Source organism: Anthonomus grandis, chromosome 8, assembly GCF_022605725.1.
Source record: "Anthonomus grandis grandis chromosome 8, icAntGran1.3, whole genome shotgun sequence".
Lineage (NCBI taxonomy): Eukaryota > Metazoa > Arthropoda > Insecta > Coleoptera > Curculionidae > Anthonomus > Anthonomus grandis.
In genome coordinates this window covers 32,762,340-32,780,118 of record NC_065553.1, presented here as the reverse complement: position 1 = coordinate 32,780,118, position 17,779 = coordinate 32,762,340, and the positions used below count along the sequence as shown (strand labels likewise).

The following is a 17,779-nucleotide window of genomic DNA, read 5'->3' as shown; positions in this document are numbered from 1 at the left end:
CGGCCACGGAAAACTGTCGTCGAAAAAGATGACAGTTTTCATTTTCAAATAGTTAGACATTGTATCACCAGATTTTACCTGGAATATAAAGTGGTTCCGACAACTAGAAAGTTGTTTATATAGAAGGCAAATTTTTCTTATTCCAGGGAAACGCTTCGGTCAAATGGCTTTTTTTGGCGTGTCAAAATAAGAGGAAAATCTTAATGGAGAGGCCCAATATTCTTTCCTGGAGATACAAATATCTTCGCGAAATACGAAAATATCGTGAAGAAGGCCGAAACATTATTTACTTGGACGAAACTTGGGTGGATAACGATTTGACGTTCAAGAAATGTTGGCAGAGCGATACGGTTACTGGTGTTTTAAAAAATATTAGTTCAACGGGTAAGCATACAATACAAAATAGTGTGTATAAGTTACAGTCATATATTTTTTCACCGGCAAGGACCCGTTAGATTTGAGGAATATATATATTTTAAATGATATTTTAGGTCGGCTAATAATTGTTCATGCAGGTTCCAACAAGGGTTTTGTGGACAATGCCTGTTTAATATTTAAAGCCGGAAGGTGATTACCATGGCCAAATGAATAGGGAAAATTTTACTAGATGGCTCACGGAAAAGCTTCTCCCAAATATACCTGCCAATTCGGTAATAGTGTTAGACAATGCTCCTTATCATTCGGTGCAGGAGGATAAATCCCCAACAAAATCCTCTTTAAAAAGAGATATAATCGCCTGGTTAACTAATTAAGCCTTTTGAACTGATAAATTTTAAATTTTAAATATGTAAATGTACCTACATAATATGTACATACACGGTGAGATAATGAAAACTTTCCACCCCAGTTTCTTCAGATATTTTCTTTTAAAAAAAATTTTTGATGATCGTTTTTTGACTTCAGGCGAACAAATTTATTTGGTATTTTCAATCCCTCAACTCTAACCCCCATGCGGGGGTGACTATCAACCCCAAAATCTTAAATAGGAAGGGGTGTCGAGTGATACCCTTACTATTTAAGATTTTGAATAGTAAGGGTATTCTAATAGTAAGGGTATTTGAATTTGGTTAAAAATACCAAATAAATTTGTCCCTTGCAGTCTAATATCGATTTTTTTTAAGAAAATGCCTGAAAAAAATGGGATGGAATAAGGTTTATCCTGTATATTATGATGTATTACATAATCGTATACTATATGTTACACGATGCAAGTGCCAGAAAATTTGATCTTTTCGATTTGGTTTTACGCCACAAACCACCTGGTGACCAAAAAAATTATATAGTAGATCGGATTATAAGGTCCCATGGGCATACTGCATTAAGAACACCGCCTTATTTATTCGAGTTAAACCCAATTGAATTAGCTTGGGCAAGACTCAAATTTTTAATAAGAAGTCGGAATACTACTGGCAATTTTAACATTACAACCTTAAAGGAGGTTACTGAGGATGCTGCTACATCCTCGATTTCCGAAAATGATTGGCAGAAATTTTGCCAGCTCATCAGAACTGTGGAGGATAAATTCTGGGAAACTGACCAAATCATGGAAGAAATCGAGCCCCTTGTCATCACAATAGGAAATGAGGACAGTGACACTAATGGCAGTAGTAGTGAAGACGATAGTGAATACGAAGCTGAAGGTAAAGATAACGAAATTTTAAATTCGGCTTAGCAACAGAGATATTTGCGTGCGACCCTGTATACAGGGTGTCCCACAATCAACGTCACAGGCTATAACTTTTTTATTTTTAAGTATATTTTTTTTTAAATATATTTTTAATAGCTATAGGATCACTACCCAAAATTACTTAAAGAAACTACCCCCGACAAATACATTGGGGGATGTATTTGTTAGGGGTAGTTTTTTTAAGTAATTTTGGGTAGTGGTCCTATAGCTATTAATTTTTTTTTTAATTTTTATAGTTAAAAATAAAAAAGTTATAGCCTGTGACGTTGATTATGGGACACCCTGAATACCAAAAAAAAAAACTTATTTCTAAAACCATAAAACATACTAATGAATAATTAATTAGGAAAATTTATTTTGATAAATTTTAAAATTATTTTCCTTAAATCGAATTTAAATAGTTTCACATAATACCACACGCCACTGTCCATTTTATGAATGAAGTCGGCCATGTTGTCTCCACTACTGCATTCCCCTTACCTCAGGCCGAAGTGTTTCAGTACCGCTCAAAAGTATTTGCCCACTACGTATTCTTTTTAATATTTTAAATTAGATACAAAAATCTTATCTTTATACCTATATTTAGATTGTATCTTTTGTAAATTGCATATATGCTTAAACAGCATACCTAACAACTATGGTTCGTTGAAAAACACCGAGTATTTAAAAATAGTCTTGCAAATAACAAACAATGTAGTGAAAATATGCACTTCTTCTAAAAAACTAATCTGTTTACAGCTCATTTCCGATGAAATTTGAAACATTTAAAGGTGTTTAGTCTTCAAGAATTGATTTTATGTAACATTGGTAAATAATTTCGCTTGCTTATTGACGATTGTCACCGTTTCTTTGCTGGTTTTTCAACATTCTTTAAAATGGCTAAAACAAAAGAGTTATCGGTAGAAACAAAAGGTATTATCATTGGACTAAATCTGGAGAGACTAACCGTCAAATTTCGACGGCGGACTGTCGATTATAATGTTAGGAAATTTACCAGAGAAGGGACTATTAGCAACAAACCTCGATCGGGAAGGCCAAAGGCAACAAGTTCAAAGGAGGATTTAAATATTATAATTACAAGAAAACGCAATAGACGCCTTACCGCCCCTGAAATCACAGCAAAAATCAACAAAGAGCGTAAAAAAGCGGTCAGTCTTTCGACAGTAAAGCGGCGACTTTATAATGCTGGTCTTAAAGGACGTTTAGCTGTATCAAAACCGCTCCTGAAGGATGTTAATAAGAAGAAAAGACTTGAGTGGGCCCAATCGCACAAAGAATGGACCATATATGACTGGAAGAAAGTTCTCTGGAGTGACGAGTCGAAATTCGAGGTTCTTGGAACGAGGAGGCGAGTATTTGTTCGCCGTTATGCCAATGAAAGGGTCGCTGAGAACTCCACGGTGGTCTCAGTTAAACACGGTGGTGGTTCGGTGATGGTGTGGGGTTGTTTCGGAGGATCTGCAGTGGGCGATCTAATTAGAATAGAGCACACAGAAAAATCCCGATGGATTTTTTTACATTTTGTTGTGTACAAAAAAATGTTTAATTTTAATACACAATTGTTACATAATATCTGCAGTCTAACAGTCCTGTATAAAAATTCTCAGGCATTTTGTATATGTTTTAATGTGTATCATTTATACAATTATTGCATATTAAATTAATACACCATAAGTGGATATTAATTATTAAGATAATGTGTATAAATATTCCACATTTTTTTTTTTAATCCAATGCAGTTTGGTAAAAAATCTAATAACCAAGTATATTTTTACTACAATTTTTAATTAATTTTTTATTCTGGCTTGTGTTGATTTTATTTACAATTGTGTAGTTGTAATACACAATTGTGTAAAAAGGGGGACGCGCCCGACGCCCTTGCCTTTGCCGCTAGAACTTCGTTGTTAGCGTCAATGTTGCCAGATTCAATATTAAACAGTTGTAAAGGTATGCATCGAAATGTGCAGTCGATTTAAAGTTGTTAATTGAAAATGATTTAATAGGATATTTAAAAATAAGCCCAATCAGCATAAGTTCTAATTTTATTTATTTAAATAATATCGTGATAATAACACGCGCATGGGAAAAAGGAAACGTAACTTTTTTAATTGGCGGTGTAATCTTTAAGATACATTTGATTTGGCAGCATTGCTATAATTCCCAGTGTCACAGGTGTTCAACTGTTCATTCTTCAGTCCTTCAATCAAACGGCCGGCATTAATTTGTTTTAAGGTTTTTTCGTTTCGTTAAGCGTTAAAAGTGTTAAAATTGCATAAGAAAAAAATGGATTTATTCGTTGAAGATAAACTTTAGGAGTGGGGTTTATTGGACCAACTCCAGGAGCATATTATTATGTACCTGTAAATAAAACCCTTAGCTTAAAACTGTATGTTGTTAATATGTACCTACATAAGAATTTTCGTTCCTAGTTAAGTTCCTAATTACGTTCCTATTAGGTATTTCTATTTTCTTTTAAGTTTTTTCGTTTTGTTGTGTCATTTATTTTTATTAAGTGATTTTGAAATAAATTGATGAAGGACGATTTAAAACGAAATAACAATCATTTTAATTTCCATGAGATATGAAAATCCGGTATATGTAAACATGCCAAAACCTTAGTTATTGTAAACGAACCCATAGTCAACACATTTTTAAATGTTACATAGAATGTTAAAAATTTTCATGTATCATAATGTCATACTTGTTAACAATTTTTTTAATATACGGTGTTGAAAATGGCACTTTTTATGACTTTAAAAGGGATCTAAAGCTAATTCTGTTATGAAGAAAAAACAGATTTCAATTTTCCATTTCGTGTTTTTAATTTAAACTTTTTAAATGATTTCTAAGGTTTTTTTTTCTATTTTTAACAGAATTAACTCTTAAGCCTCCTTAAGTTCTAAAAAGTGCAATTTTCAACACCATGTGTTAAAAAAAATTGATAGCAGTAAATGATTGTTGTTTTGTTAACAATTACCCGCCTGATATACTGTAGATGTTAAGTAACTACATATATATTTATGTACAGGGTAATTTTTTATATTTGCAAGCTCATATACAGGGGATAATATTAGTGATAGAGAAAAACTTTTTGTACAAAAGTTGCATAATTTTTTCCGTATTATCTTTTAGAGTTGTAAAAAAAATAAAAGCGCATAGCAAAGTTGATAAAACAATATGTAAGTTAATTTTTTTAAATGAAACACTTTATATTTTCTGCCAAATCGAAAGACCTTTTTCCTTGATTTTAAAAATATAGTATAGGTTGGTAATATTTGGATGAACCATTTTTAAGTTATTTAAGTTTAAAATTTTAATAAATTAAAATCGTGATCGCCGATCATGGAGTGCCGAGACGTTCCGCATACTTCAACGTGACATATTAATTGTTATTATATCGATTTAATCCAAATTAAAGTTCTTACCTTAGAAAATCACGACTAATTTAAATAATTTAACTTAATTTTAATTGACTTTACTTTAACTAATTTAATTTAATTTAATTAAAGTTTCTTTTGACGTTCTCTAAAAACAAAAAACTACTTAAAGTTTTTTCTTATTAATAACCCATTTTCTTATGAGTTGGGTTGGTCTAAATTAAAACGACACATATGTCACGTTGACGTATGCAGAACGTCTCGGCACTCCATGATCAACTTGGTGAACATGATTTTAATTTATAAAAATTTTAAACTTGAATAATTTAAAAACAGCCTTTCCAAATATAAACAAGCTATATATTTTTAAAATCAGGGAAAAAAGGTCTTTAGATCTAGCAAAAATGTAGGGCGTTTTATTTAATAAAATCAACTTATTGCTATTGTTTTATTAACTTTGCAATGCGCTTTTAAGTAAAAAAGTATGCAACTTTTGTATAAAAAGTTTTTCTCTATCACTTACATTACCCCTGTCTATGGGCACGCAAATATAAAAAATGACCCTGTACATAAATGTATGTGTTTATTAGCCTTATTTAAAATCCTGTTTTTACAACTAAGAATTTCCATTTTAAGTTCCTATTTGCGTTCCTAATGTGTATTTGTAATACTACTACTAAAGTTTTTTTGTTTTGTTGTGCAGGTTATGTGTACTTTTTTAAAAAGTATTTAAATAAAAAAATGTTTTTTTAAAACAATTGAATTTTTTTACCCTACCTATGCAACTAAAATTTTTATAAAACATAAATGTTAGAGTGCTTGGGAAAAACAGTCAATATGGAAAAAAAGTCATAATTTGCTTAAAATTAAATAAGTAAATTAAGGAACATGATGGGAAAAAGTGAGGCCTAACGTTTGATAAAAAGAAAATAAGTCAAATTAGGAAAATACATATTCAATCTGTATTTTTCTAATATGACTACTTTTCTTACCAAACGTTGGGCCTCACTTATTTCTCATTTTTTTACAAGACTTATTTTATTTTAATCAAATTATGACCTATCCTGTTTTTCCCAGGCGCCCTAGAATTTATTATTACACAGATTTATGACGAAATTCTCTAAAATGTATTTTAAAATTTTAAACAATTTGTTCATTTTTTTATACAAATATATTGATTATTTTAATATTTTTATGAATATAAATATTTTAATAATATATGTTATAAGTTCTTATGTTAATTTGATATACAAACCTAAAATAAGTAACCTACACTATATTGAAATTTATAAAACAATATATAGTATTATTATACACAATTTGTAATAAATAATAACAATATAAAATATATATAACATCTATAAAATATAATTTTATAGTTGAAATGAAAGAAAATAAAATATATTGTAAAAAGAACCTACACTAACGTGTGTATTTAAAATGCACAAATTGTGTTTTTTTCCTGTACATACCATGTTAAAAAAAACACTAAGGGTTTGCTTATTTACTGAACAATTATATTAAATAAATACAAAATATTGTCGAATTTAAGTACACAAATAGTGTACTATATATACAATAAAATAAATCAAATTGATACACAATTTGTTGGTTATAGAACCACAGTTGTTTAAACACAATAGCATAGAGAAATTCTACACAAATTGATTCTGTACCATTTCCAGAATCAAATTGAATGTAAAATTTATACAATTGTTGAATTTTTATTCACCAATTTTTAAGAGTGAGGGAATTTTTCGAAAAGAGGGTCACAAAACAATTTTAAGTGACAATGTACTGCCTTCTGGTACTCGAATAATTTGGGAAAACTTCATCTTTCAACATGACAATGACCCCAAGCACACGTCGAAATTGTGCAAGCAATATTTAGGTCAATTACAAAGGCAACATCTTCTGAAAGTTATGGTATGGCGAAAATAATCCAAAATTTGATTTTCTTAAATTAAATTAATTGAAAAATGTATTGTTTATATTCATTTATAAATAAACCGTTTCATAAGAATAACTGATGGGTTTATTATTTTTAGTTATAACTTTAAAACAGTCATATGTGGGCAAATACATTTGAGCGGTAGTGTACATATGACTTTTTTACAAAATATCATAGAAAACACAATGTATTTTTCTAGCAGGTTATTAAACCTATCAACATTTTACAAAATCTAATTCATTCAATGTCCGCTTCTTAACCATAATTAAAGTTCTGCCATGAATCGCATTTGATCTGTTACATCTAGCGAGACTACACTTAAGCCAATGTTCAGTTAATATTAAAATATCAGGACAGTCTATACTATTAAGGATCATTTTTATGAGGTCAGAATGGACAGGATAGTGGTGAGTTTTAATTTTCAGTCGCGGTCATTTTGAAGAGCAGGAGTGAGAGAGATACTTGAATAATTGTTATTGTAATCTGGTGTGGTTTTATATCTCTCTTTAAATTATATATTATTTTAACATTTTATTTTTTTTTATTTATTTTATGTATTTTAAATTAAGCTTAGTTCTTAGTCAGGTTAATTATTTTTTATTGTTTACACCAGTAGGTAGTTTTGTTATTATCAGTTTTTTTTTGCTTTGTATGAGTACTTTGTTTGTAGATAAAGATAAATTAAAATTCTTGAATTACATAAGGATATTAAATTTTATTTTAAAAATAGACGATAGCAGAAAAATTAAATACAGAGGAAATTATGAAAAATTGTAAAAAAAAAATATTTTTCTTATTTTTAGGCATTACAATCCATCCTAGCCCCAAGTATCATGGAGGACCGTAATAAAACAAATATAATAAAATAAAATAATAAAATAAAAAGATTCAAACAATAGTAGAGAAATAAAATGCGATTAAAATAACCAAAAACTTAGATTAAAAAAATGTAGATTTCTTCTAGTTTAAGAAATTGTAATTCATTTCAGACCCTAGCTTTATATGGAGGATTAAAGTGAATGAAAAAAATGCTTATCGTATGTACTTATACCAATCGAACAAAAATTAACTTTAACTAAAATACGTAATACAAAAAAAATATAGAAAGAGTGAAAAATCATGAATCTTCTTCATAGATCTTCATATTATAACCTAAAAAAAACAACCAACAAAATCGCATTTTGTTTACACCGAAATTGCCCTACTTTCATCAAAAAATACGTCACTATAACATCTTATCTCATATCTAGAAAATACCTACTGTGAACAAACAAAACTAATCCAACAAAAAGTCCGTTAAACCAACTAGCGCGGGGTGGTAAACCCCTTATACACCACCGCACGGTCATTAGCGCGCCGTTCCACTTCCGTCAACTTTATCCGTTATTAAAAAAACGTTTACGGTAAAACCGGTGGGTTCTTCGCGTGTGTACGCAAACCGTTTCTTCAGAAGTGAAGCACGAGACTGACTGAGGAGAGCAGTCGCTCTAGTTTCTTTGGGAAGTCTGCCTAAAGACACCTGATGACGTACCGGCAGGTGAAAAAGATAGGAAGGAAGAAGAATGCCGCACGAATACCTTACACTCGTAACACCATCGTGCGGAAAAGAGTCGCAAAAAATATATTTTTATTTTTAATCTGGGGTTCGAGGAGCGTGTGCGGTTTCTTTTTCTTTTGATAGAAAGTTATTTTTGTGCCAAAACAGGGTTGGAATGCGGAGAATTGTCATGATTAATCAAGTTGGTACGAAAGAGGACCGTAGGTCATAAAATTTTTATGTAGAAGAAGATAAAGAATAAAACATAGAGGAGGAAAAAGAGTAAAATATGGAAATGATGAAGATAATAAAGATGATGAAGATAAATAAGAACATTGAAAGGCTAAAATAGACCAATTTGGTAATAGATGGATTGGAAGGCTAGTTATTAAAACTAATCTTTGTATATATGAGGCGTCCGGTTTCAAAAGTCTCTAGATCCAAGATAAGCAGTTTACAGAAAATGTAAAAAACCTGTAGTATCAAAACTATTTAAAATACATTTATAAAATTTATTATATGTAAAAATAGGACCCTTCTAATAAGGTTTTTTGATAAAAAAAACATATTTTTAGGTGTAACCAGAGAAACAATTTGATAAAAAAGTTTGGATGTAACGAGTTTTGTTAACAAACAGTGGATTTAAAGAGTTATGAAAACCCGAAAGTGATGATCTGTCTGATCTGATGGACGATCCGTATAGTTTATGAAATAATGCAAAATATTTTGAAAGTATAACCTACAAAGTTATATTTTCATTAATGTAAAAATAAAATTAAATTCTAAGCCCGTCGTCTTCTTCAATATTATAGATGACATCTTCAGTATTCCCGTTGTCTTCCTGTTCTATCGCACTATTATTGTCAATAATATTCTTGTAGAAAGTCAAATCTTCGTTTGGTGTATATCTCCAGTCCAATCCAAAATGTTTTTTCAAAAGAGCATCAACATCTTTAATTTTAGTTTCTTTAATAGAATGAACTTTTGGCAACGGCTCAGGCTTTATTAAAGTAAGGCTTTTCCCTTTTTTTAGCACCGATTTATAGGTACCAAGATCCGATCTAAAGTTTACTTCTCCTTTAATAACAATGCTTTTACCTGTTTGTTGGTTCTGTTTCTTTATAGATATTCTCTTTGCAGTTGAAAATTGGAAATGCCATTGATTAGGTGGCTTAATACAGACCTAAATTGCTCTTTTCCAGTCAAAGATATCAAAATCTTTTTCAAGATCAAGTACGGTCGCACCATCAGATAATATTTCTCGATATTCTCGTGGATGAAGGATAACTTCCTTCTTTTTAACTTTTTTTTCAGCTCTTCCAAAGACTCTATCAGGTGGCAAAAACGAATGTCCTACAATGGGAAATATTACGTGAATCTCTTGAACTGAAGTTTCTGTAAAGTAAAGCCAATGCATAAGGATGCCAATCATGATGGAGTTTTTATTTTGCCCAGGACAACCATCGCAAAATAGCTTAATCCACTTAGTCTCTGCCAGATTAAGTGTGGACAATTTGTGATTAACCATTGAAACTATTTCATTAGATCCCTTTCCTCCTATGTTCTCGGTCCAAGTGTAAGAAGTTACAGTATCTTTTGTTTGTGTTGCCTTAGAATGACATTCACATATGGTAAAGTTATACTAATAAAATTGTCTTGAATAATAGGCTGACTGGTGAACGCGCGGCAGCACCAAGTTTTTTTGACAATCAAAACTAAGTTTAATGGTATAATAATAATAATAATAATAATAATAATAATAATAATAATAATAATAATAATAATAATAATAATAATAATAATAATAATAATAATAATTCGTTTATTAGGACCAACAATATTAACCAAAAATACAGAAATTTCAATGTAATATGTCCTAAAAAGCTCCTCAGACACCTTACAATAGAAGTGTTGTAAGGCACTGCTTAAGCCCAAACACAAATAAATTAAAACTTTTACATTTTTTAATATTTAGAATCTAAGGTAATCATTACAAAATAAGGTAGAGTAACAAAATTGAAATAAACATAATTAAAAATAAATGCAAAATACAAAAATACACAATGGCCAAAGCAAACACATAATTCAAACTCATAGAACCATAAAATACTTAGAATAAGTTTAAAATGTAAAACAGAAATACAGAGATAAAAACAGAAACACAAAGCAAAAACAGCAAACAAAAATACAAAAAATCAAAAAAAAAACAAAAAAAAAAAATACAATAACTCAACACGTAATTTAAAAACCGTTTTTCAAGAAATCACAGCTATTTAAGAGATCCAGTTAGACAAGCTTACCCCTATAATTCAGTTAGAGCCTATTTGTTCAACAATCAGAATTTGTTAAAGTCGTTTTTTAAAGTTCAACAGCGAAGTGTTTGAAAATGACGGTGAAAATAGGTTTATAGTTTTAGCCACACAATATGAAAATGATCTTTTAAATATTTCTTTTCGATGTCTAGGTATGGACACTTTATCATTAAAACGCAAAGGTCGATTACAAGCATCAACTCTAAATTCAAGTTTCTCAAAAAGATATCCTGGTTTTTTTGTTTTAAGAATTTTAAAGCAAAATGTATTCATGTGTAGTTTTCTACGATTGTATATGTTAAGCCATTTTGATTTACGTAAAAACGGTGAAATGTGTTCGTGTCTACGGACGCCATAAATTAAACGTAAACATGAATTTTGTACTTTTTGAATCCTTCTAGATTCAAAACTATCAAGACAAGGCCCATAAATAACATCACAGTGATTGAAATGGCTTAGCACTAACGAATCACATAGCAATAATTTAATATCTTTTTGTAAAAAATGACGACTAGAATAAATAAGACGGAGAGTTGAATAAGCTTTTTTCAATTTTGAAGTTATATGTTCCCGAAACCGCAAATCACTATCTATTTCCAATCCCAAACTCTTGGCATGTTTTACACAAGGTATATTCACATTGTCAATTTTAAGACTTAGGCGCTCCTGGGCAACTTTTTTTGACACTTCATTACCAAAAATAATAAAATTTGATTTGGCAGGATTAATTTTTAAATTATGATCAGCGGAGGTTTGACAAACTCTCTGAAGGTCAAGGTTTATATTCTCGTTAGCAATGTCGACTTCACGTATATTAAAAGAATAGTAGAGCTGAGTATCATCAGCGTAAAGATGGTAATTGCAAAACTGAAGACTGTCAACAAAATTACAAGTATAAATTGTATAAAGGAGAGGACCCAATATGCTTCCTTGTGGTACCCCAGCAATCACTTGAAGACAGTCAGAAAGCCTGTTTCGATACATAACCTGCTGTGATCTATTTGCAAGGTATGATCTAATAAGCCGTGCAGATGACATACTAAAACCAATGTAATGCAAAATTGCTATGAGAATATGATGATTTACCATATCAAAAGCCTTACTATAGTCCAATAGGATTAAAGCACTTGTTTTCCCGTCATCAACCGACTTAATCAGATCATCTGTAACAGCTGCCATTGCGGAGGAGCAGCCAAATCCTGGGCGAAAACCAGATTGCTTTGAAGGAATGATATCAAACTCACCAATAAATGCTCTCACTTGACCTTCAAGTACCTTTTCGAAGATCTTCGACAGGGCCGGAAGAATGCTTATAGAACGCAAATGATTAAATTCAGTTGATTCATTAACTTTAGGTAAGGGAATTACATATGCATGCTTCCAACGCTGTGGAAAATAGCCAATTTCAATGCAGACATTAATAATATGCGTGATGTAAGGAATAATACGAGGGCAACAAAGTTGAATTAGGTGGGCATTTATTTGATCAGATCCAAAAGCTTTGCTTTTAATGTCATATATAATTTTAGTGACTTCTGCCTCTACTACCGGTTCAAAAGTTAATATATTTGTTATACCTTCCTTAATGTCAGTACTATAAAAGTGAATTAGATCATTATTTAACGGATGAGTAACCTGTGTTGGATTAGCAAAAAACGAATTTATATTATTTAGGTTTTCAGTTAAATGTTTAGGAATTCTATTATTATTCTTTGATCTTGTTAAATTAAGTTTCTGCAGCTCTGCCCATTTTTCCTTCACAGTTGAAATCAAAAATTTATCCCTCAAATAAGCCCTCTTCTCAGCTCTTATAGCCCATGTTGTATAATTTCTCAATTCTTTGTAATAAGAAAAATGTGCTGGTAATTTTGATTTTTTACAACGTCTTAAGGCAGTGTTACGTAGGTTCTGTAGGAGTTTCATATTTTCAGTTATCCATGGCGCATAATTTTGTTTATTGCTAGTTTTAAAGGTTTTTATGGGAGCATGAATATCAAAAAGGTTTAAAATAAGAGAATTCAGATACTCTAACTTATCATCGACGTTTGGCATCTATAAAATTTCATCCCAAGGACATATAGACAAATCACGACTAAAATCATTTAAATTAATATTCTTTAAAGGTATAGACCTTAATAGTTCTCGACTCACATGCTTCTTTTGGAGTATTTATTTCTAAATAGGTGGCAAAATGATCAGCAATCTGAACTGTACTAACGCCAGAAGATTTAACAATTTTTGAATTACAAAATATAAGATCAATTAGAGATGCAGAGCGGTTAGTAATTCTAGTAGGTTCGTTTATAACTTGTGTTAATTCAAACACTTCTGCAATATTTTCCAGCTTTTTTGTATTATTAGAAGCCTGAAGCAAATTAATATTAAAGTTTCTAAAACATATAATATTTTCGTATTGAGAATAGAGGTTCGACATGCTGTTTTCAAAAAAGTCCAAGAAATCACCAATGTTACCATTTGGAGGTCTGTATATTATTCCAAGTAGATACACTAGGTCAGAATACCTAACTTCAACCCACATAAATTCAACAAACACAAAATCGCCGGAATTCAGAATTTTATATTTTATGCGTTCTCCAACATAAAGAGCAACGCCACCACCCCTACGATTATCCGTTCGATTATGTGAGATAAAAGTAAACTTGTCAATACCTATGATGTTTTTATCAAAATTTTGTGCAAGCCACGTTTCAGTCAAACCAACTATATGAAATTCCGTGTTTTGAATAAAATCTTTAAAATCAGTAAAATTTGCCACTAGGGATCGAATATTTAAATGACAAATATTAAATGCCATTGATTAAAATAAGTCATTAATAGTAAAATAAACAAAAATGAATTAACATACAACAAACAGTGTTTAAAATAAAACTACTTACACAGAAATACTAATAAAATAATTTAGGACTACCTATCTAAGCCTTTCCTTGACAAGACGTAGAGTTTGTTCTTCCGGACTGCCTAGTATTTCTTGAAACTACCGTCACGGGAGATGATAATGTTTTACTCTTAATTTCAGGTCCCCTGTTCCTTTCTTTGTGCCTCTCGTTTACTACCTCTTTTGAACTTACCTCCTTTCTAGAGGTTTGTTGAGGTATTATCTTCGGTGATGCTACGTCACTTACAGAAATTATAGAAGAGGTTTTTGTCTGCCTTTCAGGCGTTGCAGGGGCACTGTTGTTAGGAAATAACTGTTTTTTATTTATAAAGAAGTCAGTGAACATTTCCCCGGTAGCTTCTTTCAGTTCAGTTATACTAAAAGTGTTTTCGTTCACTAGTAATTAATTTTTTAATATTTTTACCTCGAAGTTCTTACTTTTGGCGATTTTGAAATATTTATAGAGGATTTTTTGATCTTGCTGCTGCTCAACTGTAAGATCGTTAGATATAGTAACACCGGTACCCTTTAGTTTGCTAAGGTTTTGAAAAATTTGTTTCTTTACAGAAAATCTAAGGAATCTTACATTTACAGGACGGGTTCGTCCCTCAGTTATGGTTCCAATTCTGTATATATTATCTATATCTTGTGAGCTGATGTTTACAAGTAAGACCTTTTTAAATGTTTCCAAAACAATTATCTTTTATCTATCTATTATTTAATAATCAGTTATCTCCTGGCTGTTTAAGAAGCTCATAAAATGCTTTGGCCTTAAGTTTGTGAACTCGTGATTTGCACATTAATTCTGCCTTGGTTTCAGGATTCGAAGCAGCTGTAATTTGATATTTTAAGCTAATGCATCTGTGCATCTGTAGCTGGGGTTTGAAAGCTTATATTAAAATCTTTTGTAAAAATGTCCCTGAAGTAATCATATTTCACTATTAGATCTTTATTTTTACTACAGTATATTTTCCAAAGTTTCCTAATACTCAGATCACTTGCCATATATTGACGTTCCGAGTTATTTCTCGTGTAATGAGACTCTACACAGTTTAATCTATATATTTAAAACACTAAGTCAAATTTTTCAGCAAGTTCGTGAGAGAGTTGTATTGCATCAATTTACACGATATTTTTTTTTAAATAATCCTCTGGTTACCCAGACCTTTCAACACTATTTTTTTTATTGTTTTATTGCGTATATTTTTTTTTATAAAAACAATATAGTTTTTAAGCCGATAACATTTTCTGTGCAGTATGGCGAATGCGCTGGTACGTGGATCGACAAGACCGGGCGAGGCGACTCGAGGTGCGACATGCACATCTGACGTCACACGAACGTTAGGTTATAAATACTACTGCCAAAGGCACTTGCTTCATTACACCGAGGGCGATTACTGCACTTGCAAATATTGCAAATGCAGTGATTAAGTTGGATTATTTTCCAAAACCCTGGAAGAGGTTCAGCATCATCTTGTTCAGAAAACCCAACAAAGACGCTACCTTCCCGATAAACTACAGACCTATTAGCTTGCTGTCGTCCCCCAGCAAGATAGTAGAGAAAGCCATAAAACAAAGACTTACCAACACAATCAACGATCTAAATGTAATACCAGATTTTCAATTTGGCTTTGTTAAATCCCATTCGGCGGAACAACAAGCCTTAAGAATCACTGAATATATAACAGAGGGATTCAACATTAAATCAGCAACTGGAGCCGTTTTTCTAGACATAGAACGCGCTTTCGATAAACTCTGGCATATAGGATTATTACATAAGATGAAGAGACCAAATTTCCCAATTAAGACAATTAAACTTATTCACAGCTACCTACATGGCAGATCCTTCCATGTTAGAGTACGCAACGTGACATCCCAAATCAAGACGATAGGAGCGGGAGTACCGCAAGGGTCAGTCCTCGGCCCCATTCTATATAATATATATACAAGTGATTTACCAACTTCACCAAATATCAAGACAGCCCTTTTTGCAGATGACACTGCTATTTTGGCCAGGAGTCGTAACTTAGCGGTTGTTGGCAGAGCGCTACAGGGCAACTTGAACCAAATTGCCAAGTGGTGCTCTGACAACAAAATCAAGATCAACCCTGCCAAAACTCAAGCGATCATTTTCCAAAAGAGACGCATCCCACATCAAGGCAACTTGACACTTGAAGACACCGAATTAGAATGGCAGGACAATGTGAAATACCTCGGAATAAACCTCCACAAGAGGTTGAACTGCGGAGATCACATTGCTGCCAACATAGCAAAGTGCAAGAAAGCAATGACACAACTCTATCCTATCCTAGGAAGGAAGAGCGAGATGCGACAAGAAACAAAGCTGCTTATAATAAAAGCAGTTATGAGAGCTCAGCTGACGTATGCCTCAACGGTGTGGGGGTATGCGTCCAAAACCAACATCAAGAGACTTTCATCCGCAGAAAACCAGTGCATTAGGACCACCCTAAATGCACCTTGGTTTATTAGGAACATTGATATACATCGAGACATAAATTGGACTTCGATCCCCCAATTTATACTCAAAAATTTTATTCTATGAAAAACTAAGAAATCATCCATGCCAAGATCTGCAACACCTAACAAACTACGATCCAGCAGTAGAAAGACAAAGACGGGTCTATTATAAAAGACCCAGGGATTTGCTTACAAGCATCCCAGAAATGATTGAAGAACTACGAGCCCTGCCGTAGAAATACGGAGATACAGGAAAGAGACAGCACTCTGAAAAGAGGCGCTCTTCTAGAAAAGAGCCAAGAGGCAACCGAACATAGAGGTTCCGGTTAAGCAGGTTTTCCGACCCGTAACCGGGCAGTGGAGGTGAGAGGTCAAACCTTGCTTGGTGAGTGGTTTAGTGGGTATTCCTATCTAGGAGAGTCCCACACTACCCAGCTCAAGCTGGGTGTGCGTAAAAGAGCATTCCCTCACCTTACCAAAAAAAAAAAAAACTTGCTTCATTGTTGATCGTTGCTCTACTTTCAACATTTCGTGTTCGGATCGTAGTAGTCGTTGATCGTTTATAATTTTGATAAGTTAGGATAGTTGTCGCTGTGTTTGTTTCTTTTTTGTTATTATAGGATAGTTGGCGTTGCGTTTGTTTTTTTTCTATTTATATAATCGAATACTGTTTTTAAGTTCTTGTTGTTTTTAATAAGTTTTAGGTTATAGAGAATTTCCGAAATAGGTTGCTTTTATTTACTTTACTATTTCGGATTTTTATTGTTTTGTCTGATTAAAGGGTGTTTATATAGAATCGTTAAAAAAAGTTAAGAACTTTCTTTCCTTATTCTCATTTTTCAAGTTGTTAATTTGGGAAATAAATATGGAAAGGGAAGAGTAATAAACAAACTGAAAATTCAGTTTTGATTGAATTGCGTTTAAGTATAATAAGCAAACAGGACATCGTGACCGAAATTTTTGGCGTTGGATTTCTAAAAGCTGAAGATGTAATACAAGTCTCAAAATACGCTTTTCTTGCCCAAAAAACGAACATTGCAATCACATTAATATAAAAGTTTTAGATTTATTACCTGGAATCGCAAAAACGTATGTTAGTGTAAATCATTTAATCACTAAAGAAGAAAACGAAATTCTTCAATTTCCAGTAGAGTTTTTAAATAGTTTGGAATTAAGCGGTTTGCCTCCTCATATTTTGACACTAAAGGTGAGTGCCATTGTGATGCTATTAGGAAATTTAAATGTATCTCAAGGCTTATTAAATGAAACCAGATTAATTATAAGACATATGTATGAAAACTGTTTAGATTTGGAAATTATCACAGGAGTTAAAACATTTTAGTAATAGTTTAGGTAAACGTTAAAACATTATTTTGTGTAAATAGCGGTTTTTTTCCATATTTTGACTTCCTCTTTTAATTCAATTTATAATCGATAAGGGTGTTCTATTAAAAAGTGCAATAATATGGAAGATATCCCATTTGTTAAATTTAAAAATATAAAAAGCATAAAAAAGTTCCAATTAAAAAACTTTAAACTCA

At 31.8% G+C, this 17,779-nt stretch overlaps 1 protein-coding gene across 1 annotated transcript in view; it reads right to left on the bottom strand.

The window, feature by feature from the left end:
- Positions 1-8,529, bottom strand: part of LOC126739043 (uncharacterized) — a 165,074-nt gene extending 156,545 nt beyond the window's left edge. The window contains exon 1 of the mRNA XM_050444561.1: positions 8,277-8,529. Coding sequence (XP_050300518.1) covers positions 8,277-8,364 — 88 coding nt within the window. The 5' untranslated portion in view covers positions 8,365-8,529. The remainder of the gene's footprint in view (positions 1-8,276) is intronic.
- Positions 8,530-17,779: the final 9,250 nt, after the last annotated feature.